This window comes from Anomaloglossus baeobatrachus, chromosome 9 (assembly GCF_048569485.1).
Source record: "Anomaloglossus baeobatrachus isolate aAnoBae1 chromosome 9, aAnoBae1.hap1, whole genome shotgun sequence".
Classification (NCBI taxonomy): Eukaryota; Metazoa; Chordata; class Amphibia; order Anura; family Aromobatidae; genus Anomaloglossus; species Anomaloglossus baeobatrachus.
This window is the reverse complement of record NC_134361.1, coordinates 22,065,301-22,091,537: the sequence shown is the minus strand read 5'-3', so window position 1 is coordinate 22,091,537 and position 26,237 is coordinate 22,065,301. Positions and strand designations below refer to the sequence as shown.

Genomic DNA, 26,237 nt, shown 5'->3' with positions numbered 1-26,237 from the left:
ACATACGGGGGTGCCACATACGGGGGTGGCACATACGGGGGTGCCACATACGGGGGTGCCACATACAGGGGTGGCATATACGGGGGTGCCACATACGGGGGTGCCACATACGGGGGTGCCACATACGGGGGTGCCCATGATGGGGTTAAGTGAACTCACAACAAAGCTGGAGAAAGTGAGGGGGGGGGGGGTAAATGACAGATTTTAAAAAGAAAGAGAAGCAGAGAGAGGAAGACAGGAAGAAAAGAGGAAGAGAACGAGCGGAAGAAGAGGCGTTGGGGGAAGCGACAGCTTTTAGTAAGAAGCAGAGACAGCGAAGAGACGGCTCCGGACTCGGGCGATGAACATAGCGAGGTGAGGCCGATGCTGTATATGCTGTACTGTCCCCTATATACTATACTGACCGCAGCCGCGAGCTCCTCTAGATACAGATAGATAGAGAGCGGCTCAGGAAATACTAGAGCTAATCTGCAGCTAACCACCGAGATCAGATCAGCCACCGCTCAGGGGAATAATGGACGGACGGTCCACAAGAGCGGAGGACGTCGCAGGCATCTCATATATATATACGGTACCTATAGGAATCTGGGGTGAGAGGTACAACCAGACCAGCGCGTAGGACACCGCACCCCTAAAGTCTGTACCTTCGCCTTACCACCCCCATTACCATGTCTTGCAATAATATTCACCCCCCCCCCCTTGCTATTTTTTGTGTTTTGCTACCGCACAACCTGGACTTCACTATTTTCTTTGAGGGTTTGTGTCAGGTCATGTAGAGAACATGCCGACAACTGTGAACATTTGGTTTTCTTTTTATTGTGAAGCAAACAATATACAGGACAAAATAACTGAAATCTTCAGAGTGCAAAACTATTCACCCCCCTAAAGTCCGTACTCTGTAGAGACTCCTTTTACGGCAGTTACAGCTGCAAGTCTCTTTGGAGAAGTCTCTATGAGCTTTCCACATCTTACCACTGGGATTTTTGACCAAGATAAAACCACTCCAGCTCCTTCAAGATAGATGTATCTTCTGGTGAGCAGCAGCCTTCAAGTGTGTCCACAGATTCTCCATTGGATTAAGGTCTGGGCTGTGACTCGGCCACTCCAATACATTTACATATTTCCCCTTAAACCACTCGAGTGTTGCTTTAGCAGTATATTTGGGTCATTGTCTTGTTGGAAGAAGAATCTCCGTCCCAGTCTCAAATCTCTGAGGGACTGAAACAGGTTTTGCTCAATAATATTCCTGTATTTCACATCATCCATCTTCCCTTCGACTCAGACTATTTTCCCTGTCCCTGCTGCCAAAAAACATCCCCACAGCATGATGCTGCCACCACCATGTCTCACTGTGGGGATGGTGTTCTTGTTATGATGAACTGTGTTGGTTTGGTGCCAGACATAGCATTTACCTTGGTGGCCAAAAAGTTCAGTTTTGGTCTCCTCTCACCACAGCACCTTCCTCCAAATATAGTTACATAGTTACATAGGTTGAAAAAAGACCTAGGTCCATCTAGTTCCCCCTTCCTCCACCAGTTCTACATTTTGTCCCTAAAGGGGGCTTTACACGCTACGACATCGCTAATGCGGAGTCGTTGGGGTCACGGAATTCGTGACGCACATCCGGCCGCATTAGCGATGCCGTTGCGTGTGACATCGATTAGCGATTTTGCATCGTTGCAAAACAGTGAAAAATCGCTAATCGGCGACACGGGGGTCCATTCCCAATTATCGTTACTTCAGCAGTAACGAGGTTGTTCCTCGTTCCTGCGGCATCACACATCGCTGCGTGTGACGCCGCAGGAGCGAGGAACGTCTCCCTACCTGCCTCCCGGCCGCTATGTGGAAGGAAGGAGGTGGGCGGGATGTTACGTCCCGCTCATCTCCGCCCCTCCGCTGCGATTGGGCGGCGGTTCAGTGACGTCGCTGTGACGCCGCACGGACCGCCCCCTTAGAAAGGAGGCGGTTCGCCGGTCACAGCGACGTCGCCGGACAGGTAAGTATGTGTGACGGCTCTGGGCGATGTTGTGCGGCACGGGCAGCGATATGCCCGTGTCGCGCAACAGATGGGGGCGGGTACCCACACTAGCGATATCGGGACCGATATCGCAGCGTGTAAAGTAGCCTTAAGTCACTTATAACCAACAATGTTGTGTACTGAGGAAATCATCCAGCCCTTTTTTAAAAGCTGTTATAGTATCTGCCATTACTACCTCTTGTGGTCGGCATTCCACAGTCTGACTGCTCTAACTGTAAAGAACCCTTTCCTATTTAGCTGTCGCTTTTCTTCCACTCGCAGTGAGTGCCCCCTGGTCCTTAGTATTGTCTTTGGAAGAAATAAGTCATGTGCCAGTCCTTTATATTGACCACACATGTATTTATACATATAAATGAGATCTCCTCTGAGACGTCTTTTTTTCTAAGCTAAACATATCTAACTTTTTCAACCTCTCATCATACGGGCGGCCTCCATTACTCATCATACGGGCGGCCTCCATTACTCATCATACGGGCGGCCTCCATTACTCATCATACGGGCGGCCTCCATTACTCATCATACGGGCGGCCTCCATTACTCATCATACAGGCGGCCTCCATTACTCATCATACGGGCGGCCTCCATTACTCATCATACAGGCGGCCTCCATTCCTTGTAGTAATCTATACTTTGGCAAAATCAAATCAAGTCTTCCAAATTTTGGCTGGAAGTAAATGCTTTTTTTTGGCCTCCCTTCCATAAAGGCCGGATCTATAGAGTGTACGGCTTATTGTGGTCGTATGGACAGATACTGCAGTCTCTGCTTGGGAACTCTGCAGCTCCTTCGGGGTTACCTTTCGTGCTGTCTCTGTGCTGCCTCTCTGATTAATGCCTTCCTTACCGGGGCTGAGAGTTTTGGAGGGTGGATGCTCTTGGCAGGTTTGTTGTGGTACCATATTCTTTCCATTTGATGACACTGGATTTGATGGTCCTCCAGGGGATCATCAGAGATTAGGATATTTTTTTTAGAACCCAACCCTGACTTGTACTTCTCACCACTTTGTTTCAGACTTGTTTGGAGATCTCCTTGGTCTTCATGGTGTAGTTTGGAGATCTTGTTTGTCTTCATGGTGTTGTTTGGGGATCACCTTGGTCTTCATGGTTATATTTGGAGATCACCTTGGTCTTCATGGTGTAGTTTGGAGATCTTGTTTGTCTTCATGGTGTTGTTTGGGGATCACCTTTATCTTCATGGTTATATTTGGAGATCACCTTGGTCTTCATGGTGTTGTGTGGAGATCTCCTTGGTCTTCATGGTGTTGTTTGGAGATCTCATTGGACTTCATGGTGTTGTTTGGAGATCTCATTGGCCTTCATGGTGTTGTTTGGAGATCTCATTGGCCTTCATGGTGTTGTTTGGAGATCTCCTCGACCTTTATGGTGTTGTTTGTAGATCTCCTTAGTCTTTATGGTTTAGTTTGGAGATCTTGTTTGTCTTCATGGTGTTGTTTGGGGATCACATTTTATCTTCATGGTTATATTTGGAGATCTCCTTGGTCTTCATGGTGTTGTTTGTAGATCTCCTTGGTCTTCATGGTGTTGTTTGGAGATCTTTTTGGTCTTCATGGTGTTGTTTGGAGATCTCCTTGGTCTTGATGGTGTTGTTTGGTTAGTTTTGCAATCTGCATAATGGTGTTGCAGCCTCAATTGCCGTTCAGAAAAGAGCTCTCTATACTGACAGACTCAGGACTCTTAGCTTGCACACAGGTGGACCTTCTGTCACTAAGCATGTGACTTATGAGGGCAATGCTTACACTAGAAATTTTTAGGGGCTTCATGGCAAATGGGGTGAACACAAATGAACATGGCAATTTTTATTTCTTTTTTTTCCCCCATAAAAATATTTAAACACAGGTTGTAATGTAACAAAATAGGGAAAAAGCCAAGGGGGAAGGGGGGGTGTTGAATACTTTCGCAAGGCACTGTAGTTACTGGGGATTTATACTATTTATGTCTGTACCCATAGAGGGATTATAATGAGGGCAATCTGGGCTACTGTCGAGGGCCGGTCACCCGAGGGGGCCCATGGCCAGCTTGCCCTCGTTATACTGTTGTGTGCAGACTGTATCGGTTCTCTTGTTGCGGGCTTGTGCTAACACTCAGCAGCCGATCTGCAAAAGCCGAGCTCCGGGGTAAAGCAGAAGCCACAACCTGAGATGTGGCAGGAGATGTGGCAGGTGGTCTCGTCATCTAATGTTTTTCAATAGATATATTCATTTTTCCAGCCACGATCGTTGATGAAATCGATGCTAGGAATATAGATTCTGTTTTTTGCCTCCTCTGCAGTTCTGTGCAGCTGCCGTCATGGATCTTTTTTGCTTTTGTTGTATTATTCAGGCTTCCTTTTGCACAAGCCACAGACACAAACAACTTTTAGCATGACCCGTATGACCTCCTCACACTTGACCCATCCAGCTGTGAATCCCCCTGTAACCTCCATCTGCCATAACAACTCCTAAAGAGTCCGGCTCATTGATGAGTATGGCTCTTCTTTCTCTCTATACGTGCAGTAGTGAGAATACATTTAACGTTTATGGAGAGATGGGTTTTGAAGTTGTGATTGAAGTTTTTGAAGTTGGGAGAGAATCAAATTGTTTCATGTAGTAAATTCCAGAGTACGAGGAAAGCACAAGAGGAGCCCTGGACATGGCTGTGTGAGGGGCAGACAAGAGGAGAGCAAAGAAAGGGCAGAGAGATTAGGTCAGAGAATTTTGGAGGGGACCACTTATGGAAGATTGTGTAAATTATTAATTTATGGAACTGAATTCTCTGGAAACTTTGTAGCCAGGGAAGAGATTGGCAGAGCGGGGAGACAGAGGAGTAACACAGGGAGAGGATGATTAACCTGGCAACAGTGTTACGGAAGGATTGAAAAAGTGCAAGAGTGACAGAGAAGGTTGCAGTAGCCCAGGTGAGAGAAGGTTGCAGTAGCCCAGGTGAGAGAAGGTTGCAGTAGCCCAGGTGAGAGAAGGTTGCAGTAGCCCAGGTGAGAGAAGGTTGCAGTAGTCCAGGTGAGAGAAGGTTGCAGTAGTCCAGGTGAGAGAAGCTTGCAGTAGCCAAGGTGAGAGAAGGTTGCAGTAGTTCAGGTGAGAGAAAGTTGCAGTAGTTCAAGTGAGAGAAGGTTGCAGTAGCACGGGTAATAGAAGGTTGCTGTAGCCCAGGTGAGAGAAGGTTGCAGTAGCCCAGGGGAGAGAAGGTTGCAGTAGCCCAGGGGAGAGAAGGTTGCAGTAGCCCAGGTGAGAGAAGGTTGCAGTAGTTCAGGTGAGAGAAGGTTGCAATAGTCCAAGTGAGAGAAGGTTGCAGTAGCCCAGGTGAGAGAAGGTTGCAGTAGCCCAGGTGAGAGAAGGTTGCAGTAGCCCAGGTGAGAGAAGGTTGCAGTAGCCCAGGTGAGAGAAGGTTGCAGTAGCCCAGGTGAGAGAAGGTTGCAGTAGCCCAGGTGAGAGAAGGTTGCAGTAGCCCAGGTGAGAGAAGGTTGCAGTAGCCCAGGTGAGAGAAGGTTGCAGTAGCCCAGGTGAGAGAAGGTTGCAGTAGCCCAGGTGAGAGAAGGTTGCAGTAGTCCAGGTGAGAGAAGGTTGCAGTATCCCAGGTGAGAAGGTTGCAGTAGCTTAGGTGAAGAAGGTTGTAGTAGCCCAGGTGAGAGAAGGTTGCAGTAGCCCAGGTGGGCAATGATTTATTGTCCCCTTGCTGGGCATCTTTCAGTAGTTTGACACGAACATCAAAATCTTGTAGAAATGTTGCCCTAACGGCAAGGAACCTATCATTTTAGAAATTTTCTCAGTGTCCTAAAGACCCGACAGAAACTTTGGTGGTGCTAAAACTGTTATATATTGGGAAATGAAGCAAGGTGTGAATGTCGCTTCTCTAGCTTTCTCCATTGGACTCCTCCGTGGTCTCCACATAGAGAGCTACACGTTGAGGGATCTTGACAATACGTCCCGCTCAAAGCTTTCTCATTCATGTTGTGGCTGTCAGTGGGGATCTGTGCAGCTCTCGGCCATATTCTCTGCATCATGTGGTTGACAGTAATATCTGTAGCGCGGTTTATGCAACACGTCTAGAAGAGAAGTTTTTGGTGAAGTCGTTGCGTAATGAGACCTTTGAGCTGAAGCTTCTCTGCACAATGCAAATGATGTATTCGGGTTCTCATTGGCACTCAATCCCTTTACTGCCATTTGCTAATCTTACAGGCTTTCTTGGGTCACTATGGCTAGTAAAGCTGGCAACACACCAAAAATGTTAGTGGCCAAACCCACCAATGTCTGTAGGGGCAGCCTCCCAACAAGGCACACGTCACGGTGATAATGAAAGGGCGGCTGGAGTTCAACTTATAACTGGGAGAAAAGCCACTAAATACCCTTTTCCCCATTTTTCTACTGAGAACACATGCATGCTCGGCTGAGCTGAGTGTGCATCTGTATAGCAGAGATAGCCGACAGCTATATAATGTCCTACTTTGCAATTTTTAGCTGCATGTGGCCTGGAGGGTAAATTATCCAAGGCCCTGGTTATCAACTGCAAACAAACCCCATCCCTTCTTCTTGCTAACTTGTAAGCTGTAGAAGAATGGAATAAACCCAACAAACCACCGAATTTGTATCGTGGACCTTACGATTCTCTCCCGGGATTCTAAAAGTATTGGGAGTTCCTATTTCCAGAATTTTCTCGATATTGACCGGTCACGGGTGGCACTGATGAGGTCTGCAGTAAACAAACCAGTGATCATTACAGAAATCCATTGTGTAATAGATTGCCCAATGTGAGGAAGCCGCCCTCAACTATCAAACATAAAAGCCGAGCTCCAAATATAGAGCGATAGCAATGTAACCAAGAAAACACCAAAGTCAGACAACTTCCATTCTCTGGTCAATCCATGTCCCACTTAGATACTTGTGGTACCTCTGGCCATGCCAGCCCTGCAGCAGCCTAGTAAGAGGTTGATTGAGTTGATGAAACTGGCAGATGTTTCTAGCCTAGATTATATTAGGGCTTACTTCCCCACCAGGGTCAATTGCAGAGGTAACATGGATAGTCTGGAGCTATGTTACATGGGAAGGGAGATTACCTCTATGAGTGTCTCTAGTAGTAACGTGGATAGTGTGGAGCTATGTTACCTGGTTGGGGAGAGATTACCTCTGTGAGTGTCCCTGGTGGTAACATGGATAGTGTGGAGCTATGTTACCTGGTTGGGGAGAGATTACCTATGTGAGTGTCCCTGGTGGTAACATGGATAGTGTGGAGCTATGTTACCTGGTTGGGGAGATTACCTCTGCGAGTGATGGTAACATGGATAGTGTGGAGCTATGTTACCTGGTTGGGGAGAGATTACCTCTGTGAGTGTCCCTGGTGGTAACATGGATAGTGTGGAGCTATGTTACCTGGTTGGGGAGAGATTACCTATGTGAGTGTCCCTGGTGGTAACATGGATAGTGTGGAGCTATGTTACCTGGTTGGGGAGATTACCTCTGCGAGTGATGGTAACATGGATAGTGTTGAGCTATGTTACCTGGTTGGGGAGAGAGTACCTCTGTGAGTGTCCCTAGTAGTAACATGGATAGTGTGGAGCTATGTTACCTGGTTGGGGAGATTACCTCTGCGAGTGATGGTAACATGGAAAGTGTGGAGCTATGTTACCTGGTTGGGGAGAGATTACCTCTGTGAGTGTCCCTGGTGGTAACGTGGATAGTGGGGAGCTATGTTACCTGGTTGGGGAGAGATTACCTCTGTGAGTGTCCCTGGTGGAAGAAGACGTCATACGGTAAGAAGATGAAAAAGAAACAGACCATGTAGAGTTCTGTCTTCATAGTAAGACAAGCAGGGAAATGGGGTCTTGAGGGAGGGCAATGGCTGACATTGAGGAGACAGGAGAGTGATGAACGCCTGAAAGAGATGATGAGCAAATATCCAGGTGAGCAGGCCAGGAGTGACCGTACGAGTGAGGAGTGAGCCACTAATGTGACAAGTGCAAAGACATAGAGAGAGTGAGAGACTGCCTGACTGCCGGCCGAGAAGTCATCCCGGAGTGAAGGGGCCCAAGAATTAGACAGTCACTAGAGTGGTCAGAAGAGGCCGGGGCGAGACGACTGACTACAAAGACGGGAGTTGTTGCTGAGATGCTTAAAGGGAGTAAACTAAAGTTACCACCACTAAAGAGACTGCTGTGTCTGTGCTACCACTCCGCGAGAGGGCTTACACACTTTGTAGTATATCTCATCAGAGAAGCCACTTCTTTCCTCTTCCGAACGAATGAGTCACTTTCAATCCATCACTAAAATGTGTATTCCGGGAATTACTGAGAAAGGAAATGACAGTTGGTGCTCATAAGATTCTATGGGGTGGGAGGAGCTAGAGGCCGACACAGCGAGCTGGTGCTCATAACATTCTATGGAGGGGAGGGGCTAGCGGCCGACACAGAGAGCTGGTGCTCATAACATTCTATGGAGGGGAGGAGCTAGAGGCCGACACAGAGAGCTGGTGCTCATAACATTCTATGGAGGGGAGCGGCTAGCGGCCGACACAAAGAGCTGGTGCAGAAGTCAAACATCTCTAGACCATTGTTTCTTATTATAATCCATGCGGCTGCTGTCAAATAAATCTCTAAATGTTGCAAAGAGTGTTACCCCCCCCACACATACACACAGTATAATGCCCCACAGTACCCCCCACACATACACACAGTATAATGCCCCACAGTACCCCCCACACATACACACAGTATAATGCCCCACAGTACCCCCCACACATACACACAGTATAATGCCCCACAGTACCCCCCCACACATACACACAGTATGATGCCTCACAGTACCCCCCCACACATACACACAGTATGATGCCTCACAGTACCCCCCCACACATACACACAGTATGATGCCTCACAGTACCCCCCCACACATACACACAGTATGATGCCCCACAGTACCCCCCCACACATACACACAGTATGATGCCCCACAGTACCCCCCCACACATACACACAGTATAATGCCCCACAGTACCCCCCACACATACACACAATATAATGCCCCACAGTACCCCCCACACATACACACAGTATAATGCCCCACAGTACGCCCCCCCACACATACACACAGTATGATGCCCCACAGTATCCCCCTACACATACACACAGTATGATGCCCCACAGTATCCCCCTACACATACACACAGTATGATGCCCCACAGTACCCCCCTACATATACACAGTATGATGCCTCACAGTACCCCCCACACATACACACAGTATAATGCCCCACAGTACCCCCCCACACATACACACAGTATGATGCCTCACAGTACCCCCCCACACATACACACAGTATAATGCCCCACAGTACCCCCCCACACATACACACAATATAATGCCACACAGTACCCCCCCCACACATACACAAAGTATAATGCCCCACAGTACCCCCCCACACATACACACAGTATGATGCCCCACAGTACCCCCCTACCCCCCTACATATACACACAGTATAATGCCCCACAGTACCCCCCCACACATACACACAGTATAATGCCCCACAGTACCCCCCCACACATACACACAGTATGATGCCCCACAGTACCCCCCTACATATACACACAGTATAATGCCCCACAGTACCCCCCACACATACACACAGTATGATGCCCCACAGTACCCCCCTACATATACACACAGTATAATGCCCCACAGTACCCCCCACACATACACACAGTATAATGCCCCACAGTACCCCCCCACACATACACACAGTATGATGCCCCACAGTACCCCCCTACATATACACACAGTATAATGCCCCACAGTACCCCCCACACATACACACAGTATAATGCCCCACAGTACCCCCCCACACATACACACAGTATAATGCCCCACAGTACCCCCCCACACATACACACAATATGATGCCTCACAGTACCCCCCCCACACATACACACAGTATAATGCCCCACAGTACCCCCCCATACATACACACAGTATAATGCCCCACAGTACCCCCCTACATATACACACAGTATGATGCCCCACAGTACCCCCCCCACACATACACACAGTATAATGCCCCACAGTACCCCCCCTACATATACACACAGTATAATGCCCCACAGTACCCCCCCTACATATACACACAGTGTGATGCCCCACATTACCTCTCTACATATACACACAGTATGATGCCTCACAGTACCCCCCCACACATACACACAGTATAATGCCCCACAGTACCCCCCACACATACACACAGTATAATGCCCCACAGTACCCCCCTACATATACACACAGTATAATGCCCCACAGTACCCCCCCTACATATACACACAGTGTGATGCCCCACATTACCTCTCTACATATACACACAGTATGATGCCTCACAGTACCCCCACACACATACACACAGTGTGATGCCCCACATTACCTCCCTACACGTACACACAGTATGATGCCCCACATTACCCCCACACACATACACACAGTATGATGCCCCACAGTATCCCCCTACATATACACACAGTGTGATGCCCCACAATATCCCCCTACACGTACACACAGTGTGATGCCCCACATTACCTCCCTACACATACACACAGTGTGATGCCTTACATTACCTCCCTACACATACACACAGTATGATGCCCGACAGTACCCCTCTACATATACACACAGTGTGATGCCCCACAGTACCCCTCTACATATACACACAGTATGATGCCCCACATTACCCCCCCTACACATACACACAGTATGATGCCCCACAGTACCCCTCTACATATACACACAGTGTGATGCCCCACATTACCCCCCTACATATACACACAGTATGATGCCCCACATTACCCCTCTACATATACACACAGTGTGATGCCCCACAGTACCCCTCTACATATACACACAGTGTGATGCCCCACAGTACCCCTCTACATATACACACAGTATGATGCCCCACAGTACCCCTCTACATATACACACAGTGTGATGCCCCACAGTACCCCTCTACATATACACACAGTGTGATGCCCCACATTACCTCCCTACACATACACACAGTATGATGCCCCACATTACCTCTCTACATATACACACAGTATGATGCCCCACATTACCCCCCCCACACATACACACAGTATGATGCCCCACATTACCTCTCTACATATACACACAGTGTGATGCCCCACATTACCTCCCTACACATACACACAGTGTGATGCCCCACATTACCTCTCTACATTATTATTATTATTATTTATTATTATAGCGCCATTTATTCCATGGCGCTTTACAAGTGAAAGAGGGTATATGTACAACAATCATTAACAGTACAAGACAGACTGGTATAGGAGGAGAGAGGACCCTGCCCGCGAGGGCTCACAGTCTACAGGGAATGGGTGATGGTACAATAGGTGAGGACAGAGCTGGTTGCGCAGTGGTCTACTGGGCTGAGGGCTATTGTAGGTTGTAGGCTTGTTGGAAGAGGTGGGTCTTGAGGTTCCTCTTGAAGCTTTCCACGGTAGGGGAGAGTCTGATGTGCTGAGGTAGAGCGTTCCAGAGTATGGGGGATGCACGGGAGAAATCTTGTACACGATTGTGGGAAGAGGAGATAAGAGAGGAGTAGAGAAGGAGATCTTGTGAGGATCTGAGGTTGCGTGCAGGTAGGTACCGGGAGACTAGGTCACAGATGTAGGGAGGAGACAGGTTGTGCATGGCTTTGTATGTCATGGTTAATGTTTTGAACTGGAGTCGTTGGGCGATGGGAAGCCAATGAAGGGATTGGCAGAGTGGCGAGGCTGGGGAGTAGCGAGGGGAGAGGTGGATTAAGCGGGCTGCAGAGTTTAGGATAGATTGGAGGGGTGCAAGAGTGTTGGAAGGGAGGCCAGAGAGCAGGAGGTTGCAGTAGTCGAGGCGGGAGATGATGAGGGCATGCACTAATGTTTTTGCAGATTCTTGGTTAAGAAAAGCACGGATCCGGGAGATATTTTTGAGTTGTAATCGGCATGAGGTGAAGAGGGCTTGGATGTGTGGCTTGAAGGATAGAGCAGAGTCGAGGGTCACTCCAAGGCAACGAGCTTGTGAGACTGGGGTGAGTGAGCAACCATCAAGTTTGATGGAAAGGCTTGTTGGAGGAGATGAGTGAGGAGGAGGAAAGACAATGAACTCTGTTTTGTCCATGTTAAGTTTTAGGAATCGTGCAGAGAAGAAGGATGAAATAGCAGACAAACATTGTGGTATTTTGGTTAGTAGTACATATACACACAGTGTGATGCCCCACATTACCCCCCTACATATACACACAGTATGATGCCCCACATTACCCCCCTACACATACACACAGTATAATGCCCCATATTACCCCCCTACATATACACACAGTATGATGCCCCACATTACCCCCCCACACATACACACAGTATGATGCCCCACATTACCTCCCTACACGTACACACAGTATGATGCCCCGCATTACCTCTCTACATATACACACAGTGTGATGCCCCACATTACCCCCCCCACACATACACACAGTATGATGCCCCGCATTACCCCCCCCACACATACACACAGTATGATGCCCCGCATTACCCCCCCCACACATACACACAGTATGATGCCCCGCATTACCCCCCCCACACATACACACAGTATGATGCCCCGCATTACCCCCCCCACACATACACACAGTGTGATGCCCCACATTACCCCCCCACACATACACACAGTGTGATGCCCCACATTACCCCCCTACATATACACACAGTGTGATGCCCCACAGTACCCCTCTACATATACACACAGTGTGATGCCCCACATTACCCCCCTACACATACACACAGTGTGATGCCCCACAGTACCGCTCTACATATACACACAGTATGATGCCCCACATTACCCCCCTACACGTACACACAGTATGATGCCCCACAGTATCCCCCTACACATACACACAGTATGATGCCCCACATTACCTCCCTACACATACACACAGTATGATGCCCCACATTACCTCTCTACATATACACACAGTATGATGCCCCACATTACCCCCCCACACATACACACAGTATGATGCCCCACATTACCTCTCTACATATACACACAGTGTGATGCCCCACATTACCTCCCTACACATACACACAGTGTGATGCCCCACATTACCTCTCTACATATACACACAGTATGATGCCCCACATTACCCCCCACACACATACACACAGTATGATGCCCCACATTACCCCCCCACACATACACACAGTATGATGCCCCACATTACCCCCCCACACATACACACAGTGTGATGCCCCACATTACCTCTCTACATATACACACAGTGTGATGCCCCACATTACCTCCCTACACATACACACAGTGTGATGCCCCACATTACCTCTCTACATATACAAACAGTGTGATGCCCCACATTACCCCCCTACATATACACACAGTATAATGCCCCACATTACCCCCCTACATATACACACAGTATGATGCCCCACATTACCCCCCCACACATACACACAGTATGATGCCCCACATTACCTCCCTACACGTACACACAGTATGATGCCCCGCATTACCTCTCTACATATACACACAGTGTGATGCCCCACATTACCCCCCCCACACATACACACAGTATGATGCCCCGCATTACCCCCCCCACACATACACACAGTATGATGCCCCGCATTACCCCCCCTACACATACACACAGTATGATGCCCCGCATTACCCCCCCCACACATACACACAGTGTGATGCCCCACATTACCCCCCCACACATACACACAGTGTGATGCCCCACATTACCCCCCCACACAGACACACAGTGTGATGCCCCACATTACCCCCCCACACATACACACAGTGTGATGCCCCACATTACCCCCCCACACATACACACAGTGTGATGCCCCACATTACCCCCCCACACAGACACACAGTGTGATGCCCCACATTACCCCCCCACACATACACACAGTATGATGCCCCACATTACCCCCCCACACATACACACAGTATGATGCCCCACATTTCCTCTCTACATATACACACAGCCTGTGTGTGGCTCACCCCCTGCCCCGCTGCTGCTGCGCTGCTCCATGCTGCCTTAGTCACATGACTTGACCGACCTTGTAGGTCCTTCAGTTTGTCCAGATGGAATGATGGAGCGGGGTTGTGATGGTTCCCTGCTCCGCCATTGCGTTCAACTGTATCTGTGTCCGGGTGACACAGATACATTTGATGTCGGGGCATACCCCCAACACCCCGGGACAGTGGGACAACTCCCCAAATTGTGAATTCTGGCCGGTTGGGAGGTGTGCACAGCGTCCTCACTGCTGCTGCATCTGACGGTGAGACACAAAGCGACAGGAGAGCGGGAATCCGCCATGTCTGTGTGTGCTGTGTACAGGAGACATCAGAGCCGCTCGTCTCCACCCACCAGCTCAGAGGGAACTGAGAACTGTAGATAGAGGCTGAGGAGGGGAAGACGGTAAAAATGACGGACACAAGTCACGTAATGTCCAGAATTAGTGTTATTTCCCATCTAAGCATACCTGACAGCGTATTCTGAGACCACAGCATTGGCTTTGTGCCGTACCTGGGATACTGTGCAGCCTCTGCCTGACACCGAAAGGTCACGTCTGGCCCCAGAGCGATAACCCATCCTCTCACTTCTCTACAGAATGAAAGCTGCTGCCTGAAGATTTAGGAAGGAAGAAGCAAAAAGGGATCTGCAGCTGCAGAACTTTCCAGGAGAGAAGACATTGTATGTAGAGAAGCTACGAGGCGAAGAATGAGCGAGACCGGAGCCAACGAGCGCTCCAACATGGCCGAGACGGGTACAGATGGACAGAGCGACGCTCGAAGCGAGGTAAGCAGGCGTTACACAGATAGGGAAGGAGGAAAACACCTGCACCCGGGACACCGGATCTGCAGGGGACACAGGATCCGCAGGGGACACAGGATCCACAGGGGACGCAGGATCCACAGGGGACGCAGGATCCACAGGGGACGCAGGATCCGCAGGGTACACAGGATCCACAGGGGACGCAGGATTCGCAGGGGACACAGGATCCACAGGGGACACAGGATCCACAGGGGACGCAGGATCCGCAGGGGACGCAGGATCCGCAGGGGACGCAGGTTCCGAGGGGACGCAGGATCCGCAGGGGACGCATGATCCACAGGATCCACAGGGGACACAGAATCCGCAGGGGACACAGGATCCACAGGGGACACAGGATCCGCAGGGGACGCAGGATCCGCAGGGGACACAGGATCCGCAGGGGACACAGGATCCACAGGGGACACAGGATCCACAGGGGACACAGGATCCACAGGGGACACAGGATCAGTAGGGGATGCAGAATCCACAGGGGACACAGGATCAGTAGGGGACACAGGATCCGCAGGGGACACAGGATCAGTAGGGGATGCAGAATCCGCAGGGGACACAGGATCCACAGGGGACACAGGATCCACAGGGGATGCAGGATCAGTAGGGGATGCAGGATCCGCAGGGGACACAGGATCCACAGGGGACGCAGTATCTGCAGGGGACACAGGATCCACAGGGGACATAGGATCCGCAGGGGACGCAGGATCCGCAGGGGATGCAGGATCAGTAGGGGATGCAGGATCCGCAGGGGACACAGGATCCGCAGGGGACACAAGATTCGCAGGGGACACATGATCCACAGGGGACGCAGGATACGCAGGGGATGCAGGATCAGTAGGGGATGCAGGATCCGCAGGGGATACAGGATCCGCAGGGGACACAAGATTCGCAGGGGACACATGATCCACAGGGGACACATGATCCACAGGGGACACAGTATCCGCAGGGGCAGAACGTCGCTGAGTTTGAGGTCGGACAGTTGCTTCATCAACTGTTTTTTTCAGCAGTTGTCAATAACATCTTTAGAAAATCATCCCGGTGCACCCCATAGTGGTAACAACAACCGGTTCCTTCCCATATAGATTGCTCTGGCCAGTATTAAAGTGGACCTGCCATTTGCTGTAAATATGTCATATTTTTGCCTGGTGTAAACGCTGCTGTTCTCCTGAATCCGGCGATGTTTTCCTTTTGTTCCTGCTCCTCTCCATTCCTGAGATATGGCCTCCTATTCCCAGTATATAAATCCAGTCTCACAGAGCAGAGCTGATGGCCACGCCCAGTTGCCTAAAAGACTACATGCACATAAAGGGAATTGGTGGCCGTATCTCAGGAATGGAGAGGCGCAGAAACAAAAGAAAAACATCCCAGGATTCAGGAGAACAGCGGCAATAACACATTGTAATAAAAATATATGTTTATAACAAGTGACCGGTCCCCTTTAAGGGGCTTTAAACAGGGGATGATTATCTTGCTACATTGAAGATGATTGGGCCTTAAAGGGAACCTGTCATCAGAAAATTAGCTATAAAGCTAAAAGTTCCCCCCTCTGCAGCTCCTAGGCTGCATTCTAGGAAGCTTCCTATAGTTTTTTGGCACCTTTTATAACAAAATAATCACTTTGTAAACTGGTACCTTTTCGTATGCAAATTTCTAAAATCGTCCATGGGGGCGGGCTGCCTGGGGTCCGTTGCTGTCCTCCTGCAGATTTACGCCGCCCCCGAATGCTGAATTTCAAAAGCTCAGGATGCCGCCCCTGGGTGCCCGTGGTCCCGCGCATGCGCTGTTCCACTGTAGCGGTGCCGTGCACTGCGTGCACGTGTGACCGCTAGTGACGCTTTGCGCGGGCACGAGGTTATGGGCGGCGCTGTGAGTGTCATCAGTAAGTGCCGCCCATAACCTCGTGACCGCACTTTCCCCTATGACTCCAGCGTTATGCGCAAGCGCTCGCTGGCCAGATGACCGGACGTCACCTCCTTCCCATCCTGCTCAGCAGCAGGAAATAGATGGGAAGGAGGGGACGTCCGGGCATCTGGCCAGCGAGCGCTTGCGCATAACGCTGGAGTCATAGGGGAAAGTGCGGTCACGAGGTTATGGGCGGCACTTACTGATGACACTCACAGCGCCGCCCATAACCTCGTGCCCGCGCAAAGCGTCACTAGCGGTCACACGTGCACGCAGTGCACGGCACCGCTACAGTGGAACAGCGCATGCGCGGGACCACGGGCACCCAGGGGCGGCATCCTGAGCTTTTGAAATTCAGCATTCGGGGGCGGCGTAAATCTGCAGGAGGACAGCAACGGACCCCAGGCAGCCCGCCCCCATGGACGATTTTAGAAATTTGCATACGAAAAGGTACCAGTTTACAAAGTGATTATTTTGTTATAAAAGGTGCCAAAAAAACTATAGGAAGCTTCCTAGAATGCAGCCTAGGAGCTGCAGAGGGGGGAACTTTTAGCTTTATAGCTAAATTTCTGATGACAGGTTCCCTTTAACTAAAGTAGTGTGTATGTGACTATGTTCATGAAATGTAGGGTTTACAATGTTGTAATCTGTATAGTGATCACCCAACACAGCGTTGCGGCATTTTAGGAAAACAAAGCGTCAACTCAGTGATTAATGTCCTCTTTGGTCCCGTGTGTTGATTTGCTCCTAACGATGGCCTCTTGTGTCTCTCCATGGTCGGGATCAGTCTCCTTCGAGGTCCCCACAATTCGAGGAACTGGAGAGTGTTTTCCTAGATAACGCAAGCGCCTCTACAGAGATCATAGGAGACGGCGAGAGACCCTGGAGATCCGCTCCCCCATCCCCAACCTGCGAACGGAGAGGTAAGGTGACCCCAATGTGGCCTCCAGCGCCCCCCGGACTAGTCCAGGGCTTTGTACAGCCATGTATACAGTAAGACAAATGCATCACAGCAAAACCAGCGCCATTTTCTGTTATACGACATCAGGGACTTCAACAAACTTTGCTTTAATCATTAGTCCAAGCGAATTTAATTTATATTTTACATTGTCCTTGATCAGAGACCTCTGCTTCTTTCTCCACTTATTAGCCTCTTCTCTCCTTCTTCCGCCTCCTGAATGCATCATTCACTGTTAAAGAAAAAATATCTAAAATCTTTCATGGTTAAAAACCAGACTGGGGTTGTGTTCACGGGTTGAGTTTTTGCTGTGTTTTTTTTTCTCCAACCAAAAACCTGCTCTATTAGCAGGTTCCAAAAAGCGGATTTCGCTGCTTTTTTAGCTGCATTTTTGGCGTCATTTTCTACAGCACCTGTTTAATAAAGTTTGTTTCCCCACAAACGCAGCAGCTGCGTTTTTGCACTCTCCTTGCTTTCGATGGTGAAAAACGCTGCATAATGTCCTCCATGCTGCTGCTTTCTAGTAAGTGTTTTATCTCCTCTCAGAGCTGGATTCACAATTACACTGCTCAGTGCTGCTGTATAATGTCCTCCATGCTGCTGCTTTCTAGTATTTTATCTCACCTCAGTGCTGAATTCACAGCCACACTGCTCAGTATTCATATATAATGTCCTCCGTGCTGCTGCTTTCTAGTATGTGTTTTATGTAACCCCAGTGCTGGATGCACATTTACACAGCTCATTGCTGCAGTATAATGTCCTCCATGCTGCTGCTTTCTAGTAAGTGTTTATCTCACCCCAGTGCTGAATGTACACTTACACAGCTCAGCATTCCTATATAATGTCCTCCATGCTGCTGCTTTCTAGTAAGTGTTTATCTCACCCCAGTGCTGAATGTACACTTACACAGCTCAGTATTCCTATATAATGTCCTCCATGCTGCTGCTTTCTAGTAAGTGTTTATCTCACCCCAGTGCTGAATGTACACTTACACAGCTCAGTATTCCTATATAATGTCCTCCATGCTGCTGCTTTCTAGTAAGTGTTTATCACACCACAGTGCTGAATTCACAGCCACACTGCTCAGTGCTGCAGTATAATGTCCTCCATGCTGCTGCTTTCTAGTAAGTATTTATCTCACCCCAGTGCTGGACGCACAGTTCCACAGCTCAGTGCTGCTGTGTAATGTCCTTCATGCTGCTGCTTTGTAGTATGTGTTTGATGTAACCCCAGTGCTGGATGCACAGCCACACTGCTCAGTGCTGCAGTATAATGTCCTCCATGCTGCGGCTTTCTAGTAAGTGTTTATCTCACCTCAGTGCTGGATGCACAGTTACACAGCTCAGTGGTGCTATATAATGTCCTCCATGCTGCTACTTTCTAGTAAGTGTTTATCACACCCCAGTGCTGAATTCACAGCCACACTGCTCATTGCTGATGTATAATGTCTTCCATGCTGCTGCTTTCTAGTAATTGTTTTATCTTACCCCAGTACTGGATGCACAGTTACACAGCTCAGTGCAGCTGTATAATGTCCTCCATGCTGCTGCTGCTCCTGAACATGCACTACATTGAGACAGGAGAGCAAGAGTCCCCCATGTCTCTGTGTGTGCTGTGTATGGGAGACATCAGAGCAGCTTGTCTCCACCCACCAGCTCAGAGACAACTGAAAGGTATGGATAAAGTTTGCAGTGGGGGAAATGGATAAAAATGCAGGATACAAGCCTCACAGTGGGCAGAGATAGTGTTACTCCTCATGTGGGCAGAGATAGTGTTACTCCTCCTGTGCACAGAGATGGCAGCGGGCAGATAATATCACATGAGCTGGAGTGGGGAATTTCTTGCAATTGTCATCTATAAAGCAGGCGGCCGAGGTTCCTGCAGAGGAATCCCGGCTATGATTGACATTGACCTTCCTGCTCCGAGCGATCACTTCCCTTTTCCACCAATCCATGGAAACTATCGAAAATGAAATAATCGCAGATAACAGCAGATTCCCAATAAACCTTATCACAAAAGACACACACCACAATAAAGCCGTATATCGTGTCCGGGGAGCGGCGGCAGCTTCTGCAGAGGAACTGCTATTTACAGGGCTCTAAAAATACCCAAAAAAAGGGAATAAGGCCGCTAATACGAGGATACGCACAGCGCCCATATCATACCGCCCGCGCCCATATCATACCGCCTGCGCCCATATCACACCGCCCGCGCCCATATCACACCGCCCGCGCCCATATCACACCGCCCGCGCCCATATCACACCGCCCGCGCCCATATCATACCGCCCGTGCCCATATCATACTGCCGCACCCTGTATCTGCTCCCATCCGTGCAGCTCTGCTGCCATCTAGTGGTGCGTTCAGCATACTACATCCCTCATATCTCTGCAGTAATGACTTTCATTCCTCACTTTGTACCAATCTCCAAGAGTTTGTTTTTAACTCTGTGTTCTGCTGTTCCTCTGTTATTCCTGCTGGAAAGTTATTGTCCAGTGAGTGTTTGTGTAGGGACACACACTTTTGACAGGAAAAATGGTAGCAGTCAATGGTCGATATTTCCAGGAGGAATAACAGAGGAACAGCACAAAAAAAAAAAGATACCCCAGTAATGTTAGGTCAGGGGCGGAATGACCTTCTTTAGTTGCTGCTGCTGCCTCTGCACTCTAGTGGTCAATTCATCCATATATTTCCAGGAGGAATAACAGAGGAATAGCACAAAGAAAAGATACACCTGAAATGCTAGGTCGGGGGCGGAAGGACCAGCTGATCCTTCGTTAGTTGCTGCTGCCTCTGTACTTCTGTACTTTAGTGCTCAATTCATCTAGATATTTCCAGGAGGAATACCAGAGGAACAATAGAAAGAAAAGATACCCCAGAAATGTTAGTGCAAGTATTTACTAAAACGAACATGTCTACATCCATTTCCTTTCCAGGCCTCTCAGCCTCCTGCCTTTTCTTTGTGCTATTCCTCTGTTATTCCTCCTGGAAATATACAGATGAAATGAACACTAGAGTGCTAAGCTAGAAGCAGCAACTAACAAAGGATCAGATGGCCTTGTGTTGCCGCTGATCCTTCGTTAGTTGCTGCTGCTACCTCGGCACTCCAGTGGTCAATTCATCTATATATTTCCAGGAGGAATAACAGAGGAATAGCACAAAGAAAAGATGCCCCAGAAATGTTAGTGCAAATATTTAGTAAATTGGACATATCTACATCCATTTCCATTCCAGGCTTCTCAGCCTCCTGACCTTTCTTTGTGCTATTCCTCTGTTATTCCTCCTGGAAATATATTGATAAATTGATCACTAAAGTGCAGAGGTAGCAGCAGCAACTAACAAAGGATCAGCAGGTCCTTCTGCCTTTGCTGATCCCTTGTTAGTTGCTACTGCTACCTCTGCACTCTAGTGGTCAATTCATCTATATATTTCCAGGAGGAATAACAGAGGAACACCAAAAAGAAAAGATACCCCAGAAATGTTAGGGCAAGTATTTACTAAAACGGACATGTCTACATCCATTTCCATTCCATGCCTCTCAGCTCTCTGCATTTTGTTTGTAATATTCCTCTGTTATTCCTCCTGGAAATATATAGATGAATTGACTACTAAAGTACAGAGGTAGCAGCAACAACTAATGAAGGATCAGCGGCAGCAGAAGGACTCATTGCTACTGCTGCCGCTGCACCCTAGTGGTCAATTCATACATATTTCCAGGAGGAATAATGGAGGAACAGAACAACACAATATTGCTAAAAAAAAATAAAAAAAATCCTCTATTGGAGTTACATTAAGTGCTAAAATTTTCAAAAACAGGCACATCGGAGGCAGTAGACGGACGTTTTTCTACCCTCACCTTTAATGCTCGGGGTCTGCGGCGTCCTCGGCCCCCTCTCTCCAGACCTGCCGACCCCTGAATATAACCTCCCTCGTCTCCATTCCAGGCCTCTCCGCCTCCTGCCTGTCGCTGCACACAGAGGAGTTTCTGGAGCTCCTGTCCACCGCACAGACCCGGCGTCTGGATGAGCAGAGGGCTCTGCTGCCCGACCAGGTCCTGGCACCCAAGAGACACTTATCCATGCCGAATTACCGACAGTTTTCCCTCCCGTGTGATGATAAAGGGATCGTCTCAGAACTGCAGCGAAGGAGAGGCGGGTCGTGGGCCGGACGGAGTCGTAAAAAGAAACCTCCTTCAATCAAAATACCCGCCCAGGAGGAGCTGTATACCACCATCCTAGGACATCAGGTACGAGCTGCCATCTACACTAGCATAGTAGTGAAATTCAATATGAAGAGCATCCCTGGTGGTCTAGGGAATGAAAAAGGTTTAGTGAGATCATCCCTGGTGGTCTAGGGAATGAAAAATGGTTATGGAGAGCATCCCTGGTGGTCTAGGGAAATGAATAAGGATTAGTGAGAGCATCCCTGGTGGTCTAGGGAAATGAATAAGGATTAGTGAGAGCATTCCTGGTGGTCTAGGGAAGCAAAACAGGGTTGATGAGAGTATCTTGGTTGTCTAAGGCAGCGATAAAGGGTTTCTTGACAGCATCCCTGACGATGCAGGCAATGAAAAGGAGTTAGTGAGGGCGTCCCTGATGGTCTAGGGCAGTAAAAAGGATTAGTTAGAGCATCAGTGGTGGTCTAAGATTGTTGAAAATAGTTAGTGTGAGTATCCTGGTGGTCTAGTGCAGTGAAAGTCAGTGAGGACATCCCTGGTGTTCAATAAGGGTAATGAGAGCGTCCCTGGTGGCCTAGGGAGAAGACAAGCATTTCTGATTCTCAGCACTAAGTGTGTGCAGCGGCTTCTCACGCCTTTGCGCTGAGATGATAGAGAGGACTGTATCCTAGAGGTAGCGACGGTCAGAGGTTTTATACTAGTTTTCTTCTAGTTTTCCCTTTATCTGCTCCTGCCCAGCAGGGAATATAATATTGTAATAGGCGACTTCATTATACACCACACCATCTCCTGTGCGGTGCGGAGGGCGAGGGAGCGGATACTTTATTAATGAGGTCAGAGGTGAGGTTTCTAGTACAAAATGCAATGGAAATGATTTCCAGGAAGAGCGACAGGAAGAGACGTGTTTTCATTCCAAATTCCTATTTCTCAGCCAAATCAGAGGTCACTGGGCAGCGAGCCCGGAGGAGGCAGGGGCTGTGCAGAGGGGTGGACGCGTGCGCCATCTATAGGTCATGTATAGACAGTCAACTGTATTTTATTTTAAACTAGTTGTAGTACCTACCCGGAGTTGCCTGGGATAGTCACTGTCTCTCTCTCTCCCAGTCTCTGTCTCTTAAACTGAGTCTATCTGTCTCTCGCTATCTCTCTGTCTCTTTCCCTGTCTGTATCTTTCCCTTTGTCTCTTTCCCCATCTGTCTCTGTCTATTTCTGTATCCCCTGTCTGTCTCCCTCTCTGTCTCTGTCTATCTCTTTCCCTGTCTGTCTCTTTCCTTGTCTATCTCTGTCTGTCTCTTTCCCTGTTTATTTCTGTCTGTATCTTTACCTGTCTGTCTCTTTCCCTGTCTGCCTCTGTCTATCTCTTTCCCTGTCTGTCTCTTTCCTTGTCTATCTCTGTCTGTCTCTTTCCCTGTCTGTCTCTTTCCCTATCTCTGTCTCTTTCCTTGTCTATCTCTATCTCTTTCCCTGTCTCTCTGTCTGTCTCTTTCCCTGTCTATCTCTGTCTCTTTCCCTGTCTATCTCTTTCCCTGTCTATCTCTGTCTGTCTTTTTCCGTCTGTCTCTTTCATTAAAGACTTAAAATTGTCCAAATATTGTTCCAATTATTTTTGCATTTACGGCTCTTATACACACCTATATATAAATGGGCCCTGTAATATTTCCGATCCTGGGGTCATATTTTACCTTTAGTAGAAAATGAGGCAGAGGAACAAAGACTGCAGGACCTGACTATAAGAGTTGTTTGTTGTCTGTGACCCTGGAGACACATAGATCCCAATGGGAGCTGCATACAGGACAGATTGTCACTTGATTTTGTAATTTTAGATGCATTGGAGCAATAAAGTAAAAATGTTGCAAAAGTATACACACCCTTAACTCATGAGTGTGACTAGAATAGCACAATGTGAATGCGCGGCTGATCTTTGGCTTTTGCGGTTTATTTGCAGTCTCAGCGGATGAACGACCAGCGCAGCTCTCCTCCCATTCCGCAGGCGGATGCCGATCTGTTCGAGATCTTATTCCGCCTCCAGGGAAATCGTCTGGACGAACAAAGAGTGGAAATGCCGGAGGCGCTGGGGGGCGCGTGCTCCTAGGAAAAAAATGCCCGAGTGTGAAACCGATGATTACGAGACCCCACCGTGTCCCACTTCTACACTGGAGCGTTGTCTCTTATGGACAGAGACGGTTTCCGTTACTTCCACCGCCGCAGAGGACGACGGACAATGCGAGGATGAGGGCAATGTGGAAGTTAAAAAGGAAATTGAGCCACTTTTTTTTTTTTTTTTTTTTTTAAAGAAAATAGGATTTTTTTTCCCAATTGGGGGTCAAAATGAGTTTTTCACAAAGTCTGTGCCTTTAAGAAATATTTGATAAAGCTAATCCTTAATATAAGAATAGCTGGTGCCTTATATCGGACTAGGACCTTGTGGACGAGGTCTACCATGGTGTCTATAGAAGACAAAACCCAATCATCCAGAAACTTGTTCTTTGGCTTGCGGCTTATGAATAGCATTGACTTTTTTTTTATGCAGACAAATGAGGCAAGTGCCTAAGGCGGCAATTTTAGAGGGCAACAATTCTTTTTTTTTTTTTTTTTTTTTTTTTTACATTTTGATTGTTTCATTACTTTCAACCAACCTTGGACATGCGACGGGAGATTACTAGAATGTGAAGTATAAGAATGAAGGATTTTTTTTCCTGTACCTGCACTGCAAATGCTCCTAGTGTCTATGTATTTGTGGACTCCTTTGCCGATGGGCCCACGTTTTCTGCCAACTCAGTCCATCTAGGTGACCTGTATTGCTGTCTATTCAGCGACCATCATATGGAAATGATTGCCGAGCCATTATCTGCTGTACAGTGCGCTGCCTTCCTTTGCTGCACAGGCTTGTTTATTGTAGGATACAGTCATAGAATATAAATATTCTCATGAAAGCAAATTTTACACACATTACCTGATGCAATTCTTAAATTGACTACGGATTCTTACTTTTTGACCACTACTTTTAGGTAAATTGGTAAAAGTTCCCATTTGCGCTGAGCAAAGTTCTACTTTTGTAGTCTGACACTGTAATAAATAGGGTTTTATTCACATGGGTGATTTACACGATATAGTTTACACCAATCAACGGAGAAAGTATCTGCCAGAATGAAGGGCAACATCGTATCTCGGATGCTGCTTGGAGTATATCTGTCAGAACTGGGTTACATGTAAGAAAATCACCCACCCTTATAAAGTTTTTTAAAATATTTTTTTTATTGCTCAGCCTTTGCCCAGTTTTGAAATTTTTATAATATACTCCATTATCTAATTTTTCTTCCATCTTTCCCAATCACTGTGCTGAAAGTGCTGTTCTTACTGCCCAGTTCATCTCTTTCAGAAGCTGCTTTGATCTGCTGCTCTAACAAGACTCTGTACTCAGACACTATTTATAAATAGACTCCTGTGTGAGCTTCTCCGTTCCCATCCCCCGTGTTCAGAAAAGAAAAGTATTTGTAAATATTGTTTGAATATAGATTCTTGCTAGAGAAGCAGATCAAAGCAGCTTCTTAAAGAGCACAAACTAGGCAGTTGCAACCTCACCATGTTTGAGAGAGAAGGAAGCAAAATAAGATAATGAAGTATGTTATCTGCTCCCCTCAACCCATGTTCAGACAAGGAGAGTGTTTGTAAATATTGCTTGAATATTGATTCTTGCTAGAGAAGCAGATCAAAGCAGCTTCTCAAAGAGCACAAACTAGGCAGTTACAAGAGCATCATGTTTGAGAGAGAAGGAAGCAAAATAAGATAATGAAGTATGTTATCCATTCCCCTTCTCCGTGTTCAGAAAAGGAACGTGTTTGTAAATATTGTTTGAATATGGATTCTTCCTAGAGAAGCAGATCAAAGCAGCTTCTCAAAGACCACAAACTAGGCAGTTAAAACAGCACCATGTTTGAGAGAGAAGTAAACAAAATAAGATAATAAAAGTATGTTAAAAAGATTCATACATTTGCAAAGGCTGATCAATAATTAAAGAATAAGTTAAGTTCCTCTTTATAGATATATTATGTTGCTCTAATAGGGAGAGGACTTAGCGGTTTGACTATTATGTTCTGCCATAGACCACCACCAAAAAACATGCTACTGATGTGCCTTTAACAGTTCAGAACAGGTGACGTCACCTTTCTAATTTGCTGTTTTGTATTTGCAAAAAGTGTAATAAATAAATGCAAAAGTTTAATACGTTAAATGATTAAATTGTGCTTCCATTACCCCCCAATCGGCCGTGTATAGGGGG

General features: G+C 47.9%; 1 protein-coding gene across 1 annotated transcript; it reads left to right on the top strand.

Moving 5' to 3' along the window:
• Positions 1 to 268: 268 nt before the first annotated feature.
• GPSM3 (G protein signaling modulator 3) lies at positions 269 to 26,237 on the top strand. Its single transcript, XM_075323250.1, has 5 exons — positions 269 to 354; positions 14,707 to 14,895; positions 17,612 to 17,747; positions 21,726 to 22,027; positions 23,904 to 26,237. The coding sequence occupies exons 2-5, from the start codon at positions 14,818 to 14,820 to the stop codon at positions 24,048 to 24,050; spliced, it is 663 nt and encodes a 220-aa protein (XP_075179365.1). The 5' UTR covers positions 269 to 354; positions 14,707 to 14,817; the 3' UTR covers positions 24,051 to 26,237.

What these genes read in the sequence shown, in the direction of transcription:
- GPSM3 (XM_075323250.1), top strand. Translation starts at nt 14,818, where the DNA reads ATGAGCGAGACCGGAGCCAACGAGCGCTCCAACATGGCCGAGACGGGT. An exon ending in CCCAACCTGCGAACGGAGAG is followed by an intron (nt 17,748 to 21,725) that starts GTAAGGTGACCC and finishes TCTCCATTCCAG; the next exon opens with GCCTCTCCGCCTCCTGCCTG. An exon ending in CCACCATCCTAGGACATCAG is followed by an intron (nt 22,028 to 23,903) that starts GTACGAGCTGCC and finishes GTTTATTTGCAG; the next exon opens with TCTCAGCGGATGAACGACCA.